Here is a 19,817-nt window from a genome sequence, read left to right as displayed (position 1 = left end):
CAATTCACAAGCAGTGTTACCCGGGAATTTTGTGCAGAAATGGGAATCGAGATGCGATTTGCCTCTGTGGAACATCCACAAACCAATGGGAAGGCTGAGTCGGCTAACAAGGTTATCCTGAAAGGTCTAAAGAAGAAACTGGATGAAGCAAAAGGGCTTTGGGCGGAGGAGCTACCAGGCGTTCTTTGGGCATACAACACCACTGAACAGTCAAGCACAAAGGAAACCCCGTATCGTTTAACTTATGGGACTGACGCCATGCTCCCAGTGGAAATAGAAAACCAAAGTTGGCGAGTGGCTCGGTTTAATGAGAATGACAACGGGGAAAATCTGATAGCAAATCTAATTATGTTGCCAGAGGAACAACGGGAGGCGCACATAAGAAATGAGGCGGGAAAAGTGAAGATTGCAAGAAAATTCACAACGAAAGTAGTGCCAAGGAAGATGAGGGTAGGAGACTTAGTGCTCCGAAAAAATACAATACCCGATAAACACAACAAACTTTCACCCAATTGGGGCGGGCCTTACAGGATTATTGGTGATATTGGAGGAGGAGCTTATAAGTTGGAACAGCTTAATGGTCAGAGGGTCCCACGGACATGGAACGCCTCAAATCTGAAGCAATATTTTAGTTAAAAAGACAAAAAACAACAAAGGTGAATGAAGTCGCACTCTTTTTCCCTTTCTTTGAAAAGGTTTTTAATGAGGCGACAGCTGTAATGAAGGGACAATTGTTCCCATGTATGAAAGAAAGTTAATGAAAAGATCATTTCAACAGAATCGCCTATATTTTTTATATTACGAGTTCATGCAATGCAAATCGTATCAAGGTATATAATACCGCGAATAAATCTTTCGGAATAAGAAAGTATCGCCATCAAATATTACAAGCCTTGGCAATTCTAGTGGCCACTAGAAACCAAGCCTCGTCGAAAAATCGGCTAAGGTATGTAATCCTAAGTAACAACAAAAGTAGTAACAACAAAAGTTGGTAACAACTCAAGGTAACAACGAATGAACTTAAAACGATCTTCTTTAAAAGAGAGAAAAGGGGGGCGACGCCCATACATGATTTGGAATTATAATAAACAACAGGGCAATGCCCAAAGCAAAATTTTAACTTCATAAAATAAAAACAGAAATTCAAGCCAGGTCCTCATTGTTGGCGTCGTTGCCCTGGCTTGTCCCAACTTGAGGGTCCTCCTTCTCTTGATCATCATTCTTGTGCTGCTCATTCCCATCCTCGGCATCTTCTTCAGGCTCACTTTCATCATCAAATTGAGGAAGGAGGTCAAGGCTAACGTCGTCATCGCCGACCACTTGGCCATCTTTAATGTCCTTCAAATAGCCAATGCGGGAGAGATCAAAGCCTGGCTCAACCACACTTATCTGCTCTTTGGCCGCCAAGAAGCCTTGAGCAAACTGGAGTGAGGCGCGCCCCAAAATAGAAGCATTCAGACGATCATACTTCTTTTCCAGCTTTTGATACTTGGCCTGAACAACAATATGTTTGTCGTTGATGGTTTCTTTCAGAGACTTGGTCTTTTGAAGGAGCAGGTCCGAAGCCGCCAAGTCGTCAGTTAACTTAGCGCACTTCTCTTCAGCAGATTTCAGCTTTTTGTTGGCAGCCTCAGCGTCAGCCTTAGCTCGCTCATATGCGGCCTTATAATCGGCTGCCTTCTTTTCAAAGCGGTTCTTGGTTGAAATCAACTCCTTCACACACTGAGCCATCCCCGCCACAGTGCTGGCGGCAGAAAGGGCGTGATGGATCGCCACAGAAGCAATGTTGGGGGGGCCCTGACCAGAAACATCCTTATGGATCCGATTGTCAAAAGTACGGGTCATAAAGTCCAACCCGTTAAAGTGAGGATCAGATAAGTTCAGCAAAGGGGGAGAAGCCTCGCCACCAATAGCTGAGCTAGGGCCAGCTTGACCAAACGGAGTTGGTGGGCGGTTGATAATGCTTGAGTCTTGGTGGGGTGGCGGGACGTTGTCGTTCCCTTTCTTTTTTTCCGCTGGATTACTTTTAGAAGCTAAACCGGCTGGATCAAGTGTGGATTGATGAAGAGGTCTGCGGCCAGCAGCGCTTGAAGTCTTTTGGCGCTTTGGGTCCCTGATGTTGTCAGAGCCCGAAGCGCCTTCATTCTTTTTCTTCTGCTCAGTCTCGGCGGCCCTTTTCTTCGCCGCCGCAGCAGACTAGGCGAGGTATTCCTTCATCTTGATGGGGTTTGCATCAACCTTGCTTTTTCCCATCGTGGCTGCATGGAAAGCATCAATTAGGCGAGGTACATGAACAAAAAGAAAAACAAGTTGTGCAAAAATTATAAACTTACTAAAAAATTGATTTAAAGTGCCGGATTTCGACGCTTCAATCAAGTCGTGACCAGAGATTACTGGTAATGTGCGGAGGTAATCGGCGATGGCCTGCTCGGATTCATCCAAGGCGTCGTATGAAACGGATATTTTTCGGCGAGGGTGTTTTGTCCAGTAAAAGGGGGAGAGAGGGTTATTATCGGAATCTCGAAATAAGTTATTCATTTCAGGTGACTCCATAACTTTGAAGTATTTTTTCTGCCACACTTTATAATGGCTTTTAAGGGCCGGTGAATCGGCTCATGTTCTTGCGGGCCAAAAGGGGAACCCACTTGACAGATGTAGGTTTTGTGGTGACTGTCTTATAGAAAAGGAAAAACAAGGGATAGGTGGGAGTGCAACTCAAATGTTCACAGAGAATTTCAAAGCAGCGAATAAAACCCCAGGCGTTGGGCTGGAGTTGACAGGGCGCCACATTCAGAAAAGAAAGAACGTGACATATAAAAGGCGAGAAGGGAAGCTTGATATTCAAGTCCAAGAAGAAATAACCATAAACAAAAAAGAAATCAGGCGATTCATCGGCTGGTTCTTTGCGCAAAAGAACACAGTCATCCTCGCCACATGGAAGAACATTTAGCAGGTGATCTTCGTTATTAGAGGTGGCGGGATTTATCTTTGTAAACCCTTGAGAAGATATTCGAAGAGAGCTGATGCTTCCAATACTACCCCAGATGGAGCACCAAAGACACTTATCTTCAACTAAATGCGCGTTGGAACGCCATTCGGGCGAGGACAAATCTCCATTAGAGGAGAGAATAGAATCAACGGAACCGGCGGGACCGGAATCCTCGTGAGTGGAGGGCGAGGAATGAATTTCGATAACGGTGGGGGCAGAAACTTCCCCCTCCGTAGAAGGTGAAGTGAGTTCTAAAGAAGAAATGCTAAAGTTTTGTGTCGACATACTGGGTAATTTCATAAAAATAAAAAAGAAGATGAACAGGTCCAAAACAAAAAAGGAAGAAAATGAACAGTGTCAAGAAAAGAGAAAGAGGAAGGACTCACCAGAGGAAGAAGTGGAGGATTGAGTAAAGAGGACGTCGGCAATGGGGGAGCACCGCGCAATGACGACGGCCGGAGTAAGAAAGGATCACCGGAGAACAAAGAAGAGAGTGGAAGCTGCGATGAAAAGTTTTCAGAACAAAAGTTTCCAGAAAAGTGAAAAGTGAAAGGTAAAAAGGGTATTTATAGAAGAAAAAGGAAGAGAGAGAACGAGCGGGAAAGGTCGTGGGATCGTGGGATTTGAAATTTGAAAAGGTAGGAAACGAAAAGACATAACTCCTCGAGACGCACAACTGCATTTATGGCAAATGATAACAAAATCCCGGAAAATAAGGATACGTGCGTCAGTTGAAAAGACGTGGACATTACGGTTATGATGAAGGCGATGTATAAACAAAAATAATTTGGCGACATACCACAGAACATTGAGAATGGCGCCACATTGACGAAACAACAAAATGGCGATGAAGGCACAAGCATGAATACGGCAACACGCCGAACGACGGTATGCACATCAAAGGGTTATAAAGCAGACACATTAAAGACATTTCAACTCAAGGAACTTGAGCCTCATGTCTTGGGGGCATGTGGACTGGGCGGGACATAAGTCAGTCATGCTTATGCACGCCCAAAATGAGCAACCAGGAACGAAAGTCAATCTTGGCGGGATTCACAGAACAACACTGAATTCCGCCCGCCCGTTAGATAGGCCCACACGCCAGCTGGAAGATTCCTTTAGATTTGTCTTATATGTATAAAGGCTTGGGCCCCGGTTGTCAGGCCCAAGTACAACAAAAGTCCACATCATGACCATCCCCTCTATAAAAGGAGAGGTCAACACCTTGTAAAAAGTACCTTTTGAACATTTAATGAGAATATTCCTTTTATGATATTTTTAGTACTCTGATAGGGTTTACTTTCTGTCAGTCTTCTACGTCAGATCTCCCTAGTACAGAACATCTATGTAGTTTTGGTCATTAAAGTAAAAAATTGCAATTTTCATCCACACATTTATTTTCATTTGCAACCTTAGTCTTTCGTCTATTTCCATCCAAAATTTAATAGTGATGACTGTATTAAAAAATTAATAAAAATAAAAATTCAGAATCATTCACGATATTCATCTTCTCCAAACATCTTATCATCTTACCTAGAAAAATGAAAATTTTCAGAAATATGAAATTTTCTAGAAACATATCATCACCCCCACCAAAAAATTCCCATTAACAATGAACTGTTATTACTTATTAGGAAAATTAAAATGCATTAAACGTAATTGTTGCTCATTTCATTAACCTCCCTCTAATTCAGTAAATACTTAATGACGTCAATTTTGCACATGACATTCACCTTTTTCAAGTTGGCTTAATTACAACTTTGGTCCCCGACGTTTACCAATGCCACGATTTTGGTCCCCCACCTAATTTAATTACATGGATGGTCCCCGATATTGTAGGCCGTGTGCAACGTTAGTCCTACCGTTTATTTCTTAATGGAGGAGTCTTACGTGGACGTCTAGTTGGAGAGAAAAAGGAAATCTGAGGAGAAAGGGAAGCACGTGAGTATCACATGAACTTTATATGAACCCATTATACCCAAATCTGAAACCATAGGGATCTAAATCGCGTTACCTTCTTCGTTCCGGGAGATTAGAGGTTTGGGTATAATGGGTTCAGATAAGGGTCACGTGATACTCACGTGCCTCCCTCTCTCCTCATACCTCCTTTCTCTCTCCAACTGGACGTCCACGTAAGCCTCCTCCATTAAGAAATAAACGGTTGGACTAACGTTACACACTACCTACAACGTCAGGGACCATCCACGTAATTAAATTATGTGAAGGACCAAAATCGTGACATTGGTAAACGTCGAGGACCAAAGTTGCAATTAAGCCTTTCAAGTTTTATACATGCAAAGGTGTCTTTAGCTGGGTTCAATGCAGCTTCATTTTAGTAAAATGTTTGTCGTAAGTTGGGAACATGATATGTTATCCCTGATGACTTGATCACCACATCATCAATATAATGTAATTGTAAACTTTCATACTTTTTTCCAATCAACTCGTGGGAGATTAAATTCATAGCATGCACGTTGATATGTAACTTATGCTTTTTTAAGGGTCCACCTAATATGCACCACTTTTTAGTGGTGTAATTTTGCACCACTATGTTAATTGTCCATTTTATCCCTGTTCAAAAATTAATCCCATCAAAATCCACCCGGTAATACCAATATTTTTTTCTTTTTATAAAATAATTTTTTTAACAGGGGTAAAATGGACAATTGGTATAGTGGTGCAAGATTGCACCACTAAAAAGTGGTGCATATTAGGTGGCACCTAAGCGGAGCGACATCGCTATCCACTAACACACACAAAAAGCTTATGGACAACAAAAACATAATTATATCTTCACACCTCACTTTTAAAGCGTGGAGAGGTGGAAGAAGAGAGAGATAAAAAGAAAAAAAGAGAGAAAGTTAAGATGCGATATGTGATTTAATTGATAATAAAGAGAGAAATAAATAGAATAGAAGTAGAAAAGAAGTTGAGAGATATGTATATATCAGAACTCACAACAAAATGCCATTTTGTGTACATCATCCTTAACAATAGAACTATATCTCATTATTCATTCCAAAATAAGATAATTTTGTTCTTCTATCATCTCCTTCACATTCTAATAATTATACCAAGAGTGCTCATCCATGAATAATTTAATAGTGTTTGCCGCAATTGAATCAATTAGCATATCAGCTACTCGTGGTGTGGCTAAGTTGAGGTTTTTGTAATCAGAGTATATTCGCACCTGTTTATATTCATCATAGTAATTGGGGCCATGTCATATTAGAGAATAATTATGTATATCTCTATTCTAGTGAATCCCGCATTGAGCAACCTTTCAACCTCTTCTAAAAGTATTTACATTAAAATAAAATATATAGTTGAATTCTGTACTATCCACATTTCTTTTCTTTTAATAGATTAATAACATCTGGTAATTGAAATTATTTTTTTTTGAAAAATAAAGGAAATTATAATTCTTGAAGTTATAATTTTAATGCAATAGTACTGCTTTTATTCATTGGACAACTCAACGACTCTCTAGAAACCGTTGTTAGCATCCACCGTGACCTTGAAGCGTTGTCGCGAATGTCGATCCCGACATTGGGTCTGAGAGATATGGTTTCGATCAAGGGAGATGTGTAATACTAGTTTAATCTATGTCATTAATCTTAAGTTACATTATTAGGAAAACACAATTTCTGACTTATTTGATACATGTATTTTTATTACTATGCCAACTCACTTGGGTACCATACCTTGACCTGACTTAAGGTATCACAGCAAGCACAATTTTTCTTTTATAATTAAGGTAATTAATAAAATAATGGAAAAAGCAAGACCCTTTTTGACTGACCCGCACGTATACTAGCAATATATCCTTGGGCAAGAACACAGATTGGAGTGGTTATTAATATTATTTTTTTACTTTTCATAATTTGAAAAGTTAATATTTTTTTTTCCATTCCAAGACGTCAGGCAAGACCATAGATTGGAATGGTTCCAGGAGATTTAGGCTCATAATTCACTTTATAAGAAAGACAATAACAATTTTTGTTCTGTTTGCTGAAGTTAAAGCACTTGAAGCAACCTCGGATTCGCTTTATCAATAGAAAGTATAAATACCACTGTGTATATATAATAGGATATAGATTTTAAGAAATTATATATCAAAGCCAAAGCAACATATTTACGGGAAAACATAGTTTATCGATATGAGTAAATTTATGTGATGAAGTAACAGAGTGACAGACGAATTTGGAAAATACGCATGACTGTATTTAATCTCTTCAAAGTGCTATAGCTCATCACTTAACTTTGCTGATTATTTTAGACACTTTACCTTGTGGTGATTTTTAATCTTTACAAAGTGAAAATTTATTTTTTACACTATGTTATATTGTTATAAAAAACCGTCATAAAATGAAATGTGCTAAGTGGTTTACACTTTACACACTATTAAGTGAGCTGTGAATCACACCACACGGATGGTACAAATAAAATACTGTGTTTTTTATATGCAACGTAACATAATATTAAATTCGTTTTGAAAAAGAATCAGTCAATAGGAATGTAAAGTTTGACTCTGTGCTACATAACAACACAGGACCATATATATATATATATATATATATATATATATATATATATATATATATATATCCTAGCTGGCTTGTTGACCATATTAATTAATTACCTAGTTGCGCATAACCTATGATCACATACAAAAATGTTGCGCACTCTATTCATCATCTCACACACATCATGCACCAAGTGCAGGTTCGATGGAGTTTGTTTCCATGTTTTTCTCATGAAGGTTTCTAGATTTACACATTGACTTCTTGAATTTTAAAAGACTTAATAGGGAGTTGACTCTAAGCGTATGATCTTAGTCGGAGACTCGGAGTTGACACGTTCACATTATCTTCGACTGAACCACACAAAATCTTTAACTATATTAAATTTTTTCTTACCGGCCTAACTAGCTCCTATATTACTATATTATGGTACTATATAAATGACATGGTGTGTGGCTGTAAAAAAAAGATATGGTGTATTTCATGCAAATAGAATGAATGAACCCGTATATTCTGTTATCTTTGAATTGGTATCAAAATGTATCACATTTAGCGTCATGTATGTATATTTTTTTTAATCAAAAGTGTCATGTATATGGGTTTGCTCCTAAACAAATCTATAATAAATAACTAACGGTTATATTTTTTTAAATTAACTAACGGTTATAATTAAGTTGATATACTTGCACATGTACGAGAAATTATGGTATTATTTAAATATCAACTATTGATTTCATAATCAACAAATCAAGGTCGATGACTTACTTTATTTTTTAAAAGTGATTTCCTCATTTTAAATGAGTCAAATCTCTTATATTTTAGGGCAATTATTTTCATGTAGCATAAATATTTAATTTGAATAAAACGTTTTATCGTTTAAGGAGGTTGTTGTTCTTAATCGTTATGTAATAATAAAAGATAGAACATAGAGATTGTAGTTGATTATTATCAAGAATGACGTCCTTGTCCTATCAGAACTTCAACATCTCTAGAACGGCTCCTCAGTCTGTTCCAATATGTTTCAGTTGCAAAAGATACAAAAAATAAGTCTAAAACATCACTTGCGTTAATTCACTTCGTAACCAGCACGATCACACCACAAATCGATGCGATTGCGCCCCCAAAAGACATAAAAACACAAAAACTGGTTCGATACCATTGAACAAAGTTCGTCTAGGGGCGATGACACTGCAACCTTCATTCCATGCAGTCGCACTCCTCTTGGTTGTGGTCTGGTCCTTCCAACTTAGTACACAACAAATGATAAAACACATAACAATATCTAACGAATGATGTCCAAAATTCATTATAGCTTCATTAGGAAAAGGATAAGAAGGAAGAAAAAGTGAAATCAATAGAATCTTTCGTTAAATATTTTTAAATGTGGACATCAATCGTGAGATATTGTTATGTGTTTTATCAGTTGCTGTGCATGAATCAAGTGTACTCTATTGGAAGAACCAGGCCACTACCAAGAGGAGCGCGACTGTGCTAGAGTGAAGGGTGGAAGGAAGGGTTAGTGATAGAGAGAGAGGGGGGGGGGAGGGGAGGGTTAGCGAAGTAGGAGGGAGGGATAAGGAATGATGGGTAATCCAATTGTGGGGTTTGTGGAAGGTGACAACAACATGGCGACATGGGTGGTCGAGGCAAACATGGAGGAGGTCGAGGCAGAGATGCGAGGGTTAAGGAAAGAGTGAGATATAGGGTTAGGATACGAGGTGCGGTCTTTAGGTGGGGTTGGTAGAGGGTTAGGTGGCCAAGGCGAGGCGTCATGACACGAGTATTGGAAGTGGGCGTGGGGAGGGTTGAGGAGAGGGGCAGTGAGATTGTGAGATAGATTATGAGTGAGAGTGGGATGTTATAAAGATAAAGAATGCGCGTGGTTCATCAAAATTCGGTGCTAAGACATGAATCGATTAAATAGGCCGAACCTATTTCAATTTTGCGCAAGTCAAGCCAACACTAATGATCGATGAACGAACTCTAATTTTTACATGTGACTTAATCATCGGCCGAACTGACGTTAATGATTGGTGAGCAAATGCTAGTTAGTGTTGATTAGACATACGCTACTATTACTGGAACGAATATAAAAGTTTTACATAGGTTTATCTTATGTAATGCTGACGCCAAGTTTTAACGCCAAATAATCTCTTTGTTTTAGTGCTTGTTGATGTTAGTTAGCTTTGTCCATGTCGATGCTACTATTAATTTGAACAAATTTAAACTTAGGCACATTGTATCAGTTTAGCATTCTAATTTTTAACGCTAAAACAACTTTATCGTGTCGTGCTTCTTGACTTGTTTATATATATAATTGTTTTAAAATATTTTAAACTGTCAAACTATAAGTTTATTGGCTTATTTATAGATATATTTATTGGCCTACGTAAAAGTCTTATTATAATATTATGAAACAAGACTTTAAATAGAATACAAACTCAAAGTAGACCCGTATATAAAATCGGTTTGGGCTCGTAACTGATTGAACCAACTGAATTTGGTCTTAGAAAGAAATTGAGACACCAGCACAGGCCCAAGTCCAACCTTAGCTAGGAACCATATAAATACTCTTACTATCCTCTAACCCTAGCCTTCCGCCGTCAGCCTCTCAAAGCCGCCCCATGCCACCATCACTATCGGTCCACTACTTCTCCCCTGTTATCCTCGAGACATAACCACCACTTCTTCTATCTTCTCCTCGACGGAACGAGCCACCGCCACCACTTCTCCTCTCTTCTCCTCAACCTACCTCATGATCCAACACCACCATCTCTTATCTTCACCTTCGTCGTACTATGGATCGACTTACATTCAAGAAGAAGATATAAAGAAAGATGAAGAATGTTGTCGCATATCTACTCTTTGTTAGCATATTTTCTTATTAGGTAGCATTTATTTAAGATTATTCTGAGATTTATGATTTGAGATATGCTTCCTTTCATCTTCTTTTAATTAAATGGACATGTGTAGTGTTTTTCCTTGACGGTGATTCTCGCTCCGAATTTGATTTTTGATTTCGCCCATCCGAGGTTACCGCGATCCATTCAAACCGAATCCAAACAACCCGGCCGTAGTATGGGGGGCAAACAATGGCGGGCATGATGTTTTTATCTTCATCACCCGACAAAACCGACAATTTGAACTCGAAACCGACCATTAAACAACTCTATCTTTATTTACCTATTTGGATATAACAACAAAGTAGAGAGACTAAAATTGAGACTACAAGGAAAGTTTGGCCAAAAAAAAATTATGTGTTTTTCCATGTCTTTCACAAGCTTTAACAAAGGACGGATATTCAACCTCGTAAGGGCCATGACGCGGATCTCACTCAATAGTCCCCGCAAAGTTTGGTTCAACTACGCTTCCATTTTGGCTGATGAATTGAATTGAAAACCCGTCCAAAAAGTAGTATAATCAATTTTTTCCCTGCAAAATTGGAAGTATTTCATCATGCTTCGTTCTTACTAAACAAGGAAAGATAGAGTCTTCAAATGCTTAGAAGCAAGCTACCAAACTAAGTAACATTGTAGGAAATGGGAAACAAAGTGTGTGGTGAGTGTGGGGACTCCAACCTTAAAACACCACCATTTCAATGCTTGGCTAGCTACCCATAATTAACGACTCTATCCTCTCTATCTCTCCATTGCTTAATCCAGCAATAGTTAATGCGGTGAGTGGGTCAAGCTTCTGCATTTTACCCATTTGAGAGTATAGTCCAAATACCGACTAAGTTTTTGGTCTTATCTCCTTTCTTATTATTATTATTATTTTAAATTAGGGTATTCGCCATCGACAACAATAGCTAATTTCATCTCCATGGATGTTTCATTAAGCGATAAATAACTGGAAATAAATGTGCTCCATTCCCATAGACCAAGATCAAACAGTCAAAAGTTTGGTAATTTATGAGATGAACACCCACCACAACATATCTCTTTGTTTATCCCTCTTTATTCTAATCTTATCAATAGATTGACATATGCTGCAAACAAGCTTCTGGATTTTGCCCTTTTGAGAGTAGTGTCCAAATACCGACTAAATTTTTGGTCTTATCTCCTTCATTTTTTTTTTGTAGTGAAAAGTTAGATAAATTTAGCTCTAATTATCACCACGAGGTAGAGCATGCCTCCTTAGCTATATATCACTTACAAATATATTTAGAGACTGTTCACCAATACAATTTTTACATGAATAATAAGGTTCGACCATACAATATTATGAAGGAAATTTATTATCCGCACACGTATATCAACTAAGTCAGCATTTGTTGGTTATCTCCTTTGTTTCTAACCTGATCAAATGATTAAAATATATTTCAAACAAGGGAAAGGGACACCTTTTCTACATTTTCTCGTTTTTTTGGAAAAGACACTAATTTTGATACCCTAAAATTAAAGATCAATTATCTTTGGCAAGTTGGTACCCGTCGTTGTGTATGAAAAACATGCCCTAGCTATTTTCTCATGTCGACTATTTCATAACACCCAAATTTTGCAGAAAAAGATTGTATATAAGACTGACACGTTTGTAGAGTTAGTTGGCTAAAATGGGACTATTCTAGTGTACAAGATTTGATTACATTAATATAATAAAGAAAATGTACGCGGAAGACTATAATTCATAGGTTTGTTTAAAGTTGAGTTTTTCTATATATTTGAGCATGGAGGTTGATGCCTCCTATATATGCAAAAAATAACTGTATACTTTCATTTTGTTTATCTACCTTTATGATTATCTATATATAGATCCTGTTGGTTGCATGAAAAATTCTGCTAGATACTTGCCTACCATAAGTACTCGCTTAAATAAATTTTTGATTAATGTGTAAAGGTACATAAATCATTTTAAAGTAATTATATCTATCTTTCGAAATATTTATGCACAAAAAGTAAAAAAAAAATCTTACACTATCATCCAATTAGAATTTAAATGCTACATATCAACTAATTAACTTTCAAAAAAATATCAACTAATTAACTAAAATAAGAAAAGCTGGTTTTCTCACTTTTTTTAAAATATATTGATTGAAATGTGAAAATATTTTACATTGTTAGTATAGAAATTATTCTCTTAGAATTTATATTATTGATCAATTAATAACATTAAATGTTGATTGAATTATGATATTTTCTAATTTGTGGATTAAATTTTTGCTGATGCATTACGGACAAAAGTCATCATATTAGAATTTCTCTGTTTATTTTTCACGTTGGTAAATAACTTTCACGTTGCACATGACATGCTTAGACTGTTATTCAGTGAGACCAATTACTCATCACTAGCTTCAGGTCCACATATTCTTGTTTCGTCTTGGACTTTTCTTCTTTTTTCATTCTCATTTGGGATAAATTTTCTACCTTCTCTTTGAACAAACATGTGTAGCTTATGAGGAAACTTCTCAAAAGACATATAAATTCCCTTGTAAAACTTTTGTATCACGTTAAACTGGTTTTGCTGAAGGAATAGTTATCTAACACATAAAAACTACTTATGTGTAAGGGGAAGAGTTAAGATCTCAGACAATGAATTTAACAAGAATGATGGTTGAGACCCAGCATATCAAAGATTATACAATCCATGTATATGTAGTTTTGTGGTAGTTTCTAACCCTCACAAAAGATAAAATATTTTAAAAAATAACATAAAATATATTTTTGACAGTGTCAAATTGCAACAAATTAAAATTCGTTTATGAAAACATGCACAAACTTCGTGGTTGCTTTAGATTGTCATAAACATGTTATATATATTTTTTCCTTTTTTACATTTTGCATTTTATGGGGGGTTAAAAAACGCTACTAGATGTTTATGCTGATTGTATATATGTTTCAAATGTCGGGCTTCAATCTTTTATTGAGGAACTGTTATTCGGTTTAATTAATACTTGAAATTAATGTCAAAGGCCTCCAAAAAAATGTGTTCCATTAAACTTTCTCTCTCAAGATATTAAATAGCCACTTTAACCACGACAACACTGAAATTAAAAGACACATTATAATATCACTAGTGTTATGTTGACACATCATTTCCACCCATATTTAAAGTGAGAAAGAAAAGAAGTCCACAGTTTGTTTTCTTTGATTTCTTCACACTTATTCTAAAGCAATAAGGAAGTTTATGAGTAACTTGATATATATATATATAGGGGTTTGTTAACTTACACCCACTAGATTTTATGAAGGAGTAAGTTAACAATAAACACTTTTTCTTTTGGACTAAAACTACCCTCAATGTTTATCATTAAGAAAAGTCAAGTTATTGGTTTATTGTAATTTAAAACACAATTTGTTCTCTCTCTTCATTAGTCACTTTCTTTCTCTTTTTCTCTCCTTATTTTTAATAGTAACCGTCACCCTTCTTCATCTTCTTCATCTGCATTCCAAACAATGTCATGAAATAAATCAAGTCTCTTTCTCTCTCGTGTGTTTTGAATTGTTTGTCCTCTCCTAATTCAACTTGCTCCTAGCTATATATAACACGATTGTTTGATTTAATCATGAATTGTCCAGATTAAAACATGAAGTTATATATGTGATATTATAAAAAAGTCACGTGACTTTTTTAAGTGAGCGCATGATTATTAATTTTTTTTAATCGGAACCGTTAATAATTAGATCTAACGGTCGTGATTTATTTTCATATTCTCACATAAAATCATCTTTCTCATATATTTTGATAACAACACTTGAAATTTCTAAAACTAGCTAGTTTCATGATAAAGAAAAATCCTATTTTTGTTTTTCCTTTTGACACCAAGTTGTTCCACACACGAGGTGTAGTTCAAGATATCATAACAACACACGGAAGCACTAAATGCACATTTGACCAACACATTAATTATTTCTTTACATTTATACATTTTTTTTTCTTGAGGAGCAGGCTTCATGATTATTTTTGACGTTTGAAGTGGACTTTTCATCTTCACCACCTACACACGAACACTTATAAATCCCCCCTACATTCTCTCCCATTTCTCCAACAACACCTCCTTGCAAAATTAACCAGAATCCACAACACAACATATTGCAGATTTTATAACGTGAGTGATAAACACGTCACAAAAAAGAAAGAAACCAAACATGGCTTTGGGGAACATTAAGAGTACTCACCAGCTTCTCTCCAAGATTGCAACCAACGACAAGCATGGAGAGAATTCTCCTTACTTTGATGGGTGGAAGGCTTATGAAACAAACCCATTTCACCCCACAAAAAATCCTCAGGGTGTTATCCAGATGGGTCTTGCTGAAAATCAGGTATGTATGTTTATAAGCTTGCAATTTTTTCATAAAATGTTTTCCATAATGAGATGCAACTGCATGTTATATATTATGTTGTGTTGATATATAATTTCTTTATTTTTGCAGCTCTCCTTTGATCTGATTGAAGAGTGGATCAGGAACAATCCCAAGGCCTCCATTTGCACTCCTGAAGGAGTAGATAATTTCAGGCACATTGCAAACTTTCAGGACTATCATGGGCTGCCAGAGTTCAGAAATGTAGGTGGAGGAACATAATTTATTCAATTCCCTTACTATCTTAATTATTTTTTAGCATGTTGTGAGAGAGAGAGAGAAAAAACATCTGAATGCCCATTAAAAAGTATGAAATCAGATAAATAATAAATTTTGAGATATTTTATGTTAAAGTAGCACATTCCTACTTTAACAAAAAGTTGGTCAGAACGTGTTATTTTTTTATTAACATATTTTCTAACGGGTATCCATATGATCTCATTAACCATATACTTAATAATCAATTACTAATGATGGGTTTGTTATTTTATGCAGGCAGTGGCAAAATTCATGTCAAAAGTGAGAGGAGGTAGGGTGAGATTTGATCCTGACCGTATACTGATGAGTGGAGGAGCCACAGGGGCAAATGAGTTAATCATGTTCTGTTTGGCTGATCCAGGAGATGCTTTTCTAGTTCCCTGCCCTTATTATCCAGCGTATGTGACCTCCCTTTCATCCTCTCATGTTTTCATTCAATGTATGGCCACTATTTCATGCACAAAAACATTCGAAGTAGACAAAAATAAAAGCTACCACAAGTGTAATAACTATTTTGTTTTGATTTAAAGGGAACCAATGATGGCTTCATTATAAAGTGCTTGCAGTATACAGAAATATTCTAGAAAAAAAAAGTACAGTTTCAATGGGTCTTTATAAAAAGTTTCATAGCTAATTTAAATAGCAAATAAGCGGGTATGTGATTATACCACTTACTATAATTTAATCAAATAATACCTTGCCACAACTATAGTACTATATTTATTTTGTATGTTACTAGAAGTAAAAAAAAAAAGACAAGATACGAGTTTTCAACCTGAAATAAGAACAATCAAGCAGTTTAAGAACTATGGAGAAGTATTTGGAACTATGAAGAAGTATTTTGTGGTATTTGTTAAATATTTTCTAGTTAAATAATATTTTTTAAATTAGTTAAGAAGAGTAGATAAATGGTTCATCCTTCACCACCTAGAGCTTGGGAGGTGTCACCCTTTCATACAAGAATTTATCAAATTTGCTTCTAAATTTGAGTGGCACAACACCTAACAGGATTCAAACTGAAAGATTCATACATCATTTGATTCAATAAGTGAGGTCAAGTTTTGAAAATAAAATAAATAAGTGTCATAAAATTGAAATTGGACAGTTCTCATAATAATAATGGACATTAATTCACTTTTTTGACACATTTTAAACATATTATTTTGTGTGCTTTTTAATCACCTTAAAGTATTGAGGGGTTAAAAACCGCAACAAATACGTACATCAGATAAATGTTTACCAACATATATATAAGTATATGTCTAACCATCATTACTTCAATTTTTAAAGTGGATCATATAAAGAATTAGTTCAATCATGAAACATGTTTTTATAATTAACATTTAGTCTTTTTAACTTGAATAAAAAAACCTTTTATTAACTTGTGAATCATTTTGCTGACCAAAAAAAAAAACTTGTGAATGTTTTTTCTGGGTAGACAAAACTCCTAAATAGGTTTTTATAATAGAAAATGTCTTACTTATATCCCTTAAACTCTTATCATTTAAGTTAATCCTCTGAACTCCTGTTCTAGCTAATCTGCCAGGCTGCTAGTGTCAGCTGGTTAATCAATAAAGCATGTGTTACCCATATTTAAATCCAAATTAAATCATATAATTGCGTGGACACTTGCCTTTGACCTTTGAAAGCAAATATCACACACGCAACACTGCATATGCGTTGAAATTTTGCACAGTCACAGACCTTTACACAAAGCAATTTCAACTTAACTTTGTTCAAGAATTTCCATGGCATATTCTATTGGCCAACATGAGATCTCAAAGAACAGCACCTTGTCTTTAGAATACCTAGCATCACCAATTAATCACAATTCTTTATAATTCCAATAGACTATTGTCTGAAAATTTGAGCATATGTGATGTTTCTCAACTTTTACCAATACGTTGAAAAATCTCTAGTCAACTTCAAATCTTTGTCTGACCTTGAGGACCACAAAGTTGTGTGAATAGTCACTGTAATCTGTCCAAGAAAATATTTGAATGGTAATTAACTCATATTTTGACTATTTGAAGAAGTAGCAAAGTTAATAAATATCACTTACCAAAATCATGTGTCTACTAATACAAGAATCAACCAAGAACATGTTTCATTTGACTCATAGTTATGCTTCTTATAAATCATGAAATGTGATATTTAGAAATAATTTACAAATAAAGCTTTTAATTTGTGAACTAAATTTTTCTTGATCACGCGCGGATGAACACTAAATTTTTTTCTTTTACAGATTCGTGCGTGACTTGTGCTGGAGAACCGGAGTGCAACTAATTCCTGTCCAATGTGACAGCTCCAACAACTTCATGATAACAAGAGAAGCTCTTGAAGCAGCATATAACAAAGCAAAAGCCCACAACATCAATGTGAAGGGTTTGCTCATCACAAACCCTTCAAATCCTCTTGGAACCACGGTGGACCGCGAAACACTGAAGAGCATCGTGCGCTTCATCAATGAAAAGAACATCCATTTTGTATGCGATGAAATCTACGCGGCCACAGTTTTCAACACTCCAACCTTTGTGAGTGTCGCCGAAGTAATCCAAGAAATCGAGCATTGCAAACGCAATCTCATTCACATTATCTATAGTTTATCCAAAGACATGGGGCTTCCAGGTTTTAGAGTTGGATTGGTTTATTCATACAATGATGAAGTAGTGAACTGTGGAAGAAAAATGTCTAGCTTTGGATTAGTGTCATCACAGACACAGCATTTTTTGGCTGCGATGCTTGCAGATGAGGAGTTTGTGGAAAGGTTTCTTAAAGAAAGCGCGAAGAGGCTGAGGCTGAGGCATGAGTACTTCACGAAAGGGCTTGAGAAGGTGAACATTACTTGCTTGCCAAGCAACGCGGGGCTTTTCTGCTGGATGAATCTGAGGGGTTTGCTGAAGAAACACACGTTTGAAGGCGAGATGGTGTTGTGGCGCATGATTGTGAATGAGGTGAAGCTCAATGTTTCACCGGGGTCGGCTTTTAACTGCTCTGAGCCTGGTTGGTTCAGGGTTTGCTTTGCGAACATGGATCATGAAACTGTGGAGGTTGCGCTCAAGAGGATAAGAGCGTTTGTCGGGAAAGAAATTGGGGTGGAACGCAAACGTTGGAAGAGCAACCTTAGGCTCAGTTTCTCAACAAGGAGATTTGATGAGACTGTTATCATGTCTCCTCACATGATGTCTCCTCATTCACCTCTTGTCAGAGCAACCACTTAATTGGATCAGATCAGCAACCCCTAGTATTGAATCTTGTCTTACTTCAGGTGTTAATTATATAGATGCTTTGTGTTTCCAATTAATTTAGCTATGATTTTTTTAATTACCAATCAATGTAGATTGTGAATGCATACATCATTTATGTAATCATAGGAGTGAATAACATGTTTTACATTTGTGTGTTGTTGTCTGAGTATGTGGACAGCTAACCCTGTTGTAGTTAGGTAACCAACATGGTTTGATCAGTTCAAGTGATATATATTATGATTGTGAAAGATGTTCCCCTATTCAATTGTAGGATGTAAAATTGTTTGGTTCCTTAAGCTTTGTGTTTGAATTTGAAAAACAAGAGTTTGGAGTTTTACTCACTTGACTTGAAATTCAATGTGATTTTGAGATATTGCACTGCAAGAGTTTGGAGTTATACTCACTTGACTTCCAATTGAAGATATGTAGCCAGGAAAATTAAAGCTGTGATTTCTAGCCAAAACTATAGTGTTGACAATTGAATTGAAATATAACAAAGGGTAGTTGTCATAAAGTATAAACTCATGGTTATAGGTGAAATGTAAAGGAAGTAGGAACAAAAGGAAATCTTATGAGAAACATCCCCACATGTTATTGTGAAGAGTCACAGCAGAGAAGTCAACAATGCAGAGGCCGTGGCACTATGCAATGGCTTCAAATACTTGTGCCCTGGTAACTTAGAAAGCAACCATAATAGTTATTCATTTCAGATGTGTAAAAGACAGTACTAGTTAGATTACTAGTCAATTAGCACTAGCACTAGTTAGTTTTTCTTTACTTATCTGTTATAGTGTTAGTTAATGTTAGTTTCATTTCTGTTCTCATTTCTATTTCTACTTAGTTAGATTCAGTTTTTGCTTGCTGCCTCTATATAAGCAGAAGATGTATTCATTTCCAAGTTAATGAAGATTTCTCAATTCATTTCTCTTCACTCTCCAAATTAGAGCTCTGCTGCGCGCTCGAGGATTTTTATTCGCAATGAAGTTCATGTTTCATTCTGCTCATTCTCGTGGAAATCTTCATTCATTTTATCTGATTCTTCTCAATTCCTATCTACAATTCGTGGTGATTTCTTGATTCGTTTCCTTCTTTTATACATTGACTAATATGGAGAATCCAATCATGGATCAAACATCACCATTTTTCTTGCATACAAATGAGAATCCTTAGCAATTCTAGTTTTTGCTCCACTTACGGGAGAAAACTATCATTCTTTGGACAAGAGCTATGACCATGGCGTTGAAGTCAAAGAATGAAGTTCAGTTCATAAATGCAAATTCTTTCTTGGATTAATCAGATTTAACACCCTTCAATTGCACAAAGTGCGCTGTGGATTGAAATTGTTGAAGAGGTGTGGAAAGATTTAAAGGATAGGTACTATCAGTATCAAGGGGATATTTTTCGAATGTCTTAGTTACTAGAAGAGATCTACATGCTGACACAAGGTGTTCAATCTACCACTGCATGCTTACTTTACTCGATTGAAAGAAAATCAGAATTT

General features: G+C 36.3%; 1 protein-coding gene across 1 annotated transcript; it reads left to right on the top strand.

Annotated features, from left to right (window-relative positions):
* Window positions 1–14,465: 14,465 nt before the first annotated feature.
* Window positions 14,466–18,612, top strand: LOC130728302 (1-aminocyclopropane-1-carboxylate synthase 1-like). The gene is made up of 4 exons (XM_057579729.1): window positions 14,466–14,771; window positions 14,883–15,014; window positions 15,306–15,466; window positions 17,314–18,612. The coding sequence occupies exons 1-4, from the start codon at window positions 14,598–14,600 to the stop codon at window positions 18,287–18,289; spliced, it is 1,443 nt and encodes a 480-aa protein (XP_057435712.1). The 5' UTR covers window positions 14,466–14,597; the 3' UTR covers window positions 18,290–18,612.
* Window positions 18,613–19,817: the final 1,205 nt, after the last annotated feature.

The sequence above is a fragment of the Lotus japonicus genome, chromosome 1 (assembly GCF_012489685.1).
Source record: "Lotus japonicus ecotype B-129 chromosome 1, LjGifu_v1.2".
In the NCBI taxonomy this organism is placed as follows: Eukaryota; Viridiplantae; Streptophyta; class Magnoliopsida; order Fabales; family Fabaceae; genus Lotus; species Lotus japonicus.
This window is presented reverse-complemented; position numbering and strand designations above follow the sequence as displayed.

What these genes read in the sequence shown, in the direction of transcription:
- LOC130728302 (XM_057579729.1), top strand. Translation starts at nt 14,598, where the DNA reads ATGGCTTTGGGGAACATTAAGAGTACTCACCAGCTTCTCTCCAAGATT. An exon ending in GGCTGCCAGAGTTCAGAAAT is followed by an intron (nt 15,015 to 15,305) that starts GTAGGTGGAGGA and finishes TATTTTATGCAG; the next exon opens with GCAGTGGCAAAATTCATGTC. An exon ending in CCCTGCCCTTATTATCCAGC is followed by an intron (nt 15,467 to 17,313) that starts GTATGTGACCTC and finishes TTTCTTTTACAG; the next exon opens with ATTCGTGCGTGACTTGTGCT.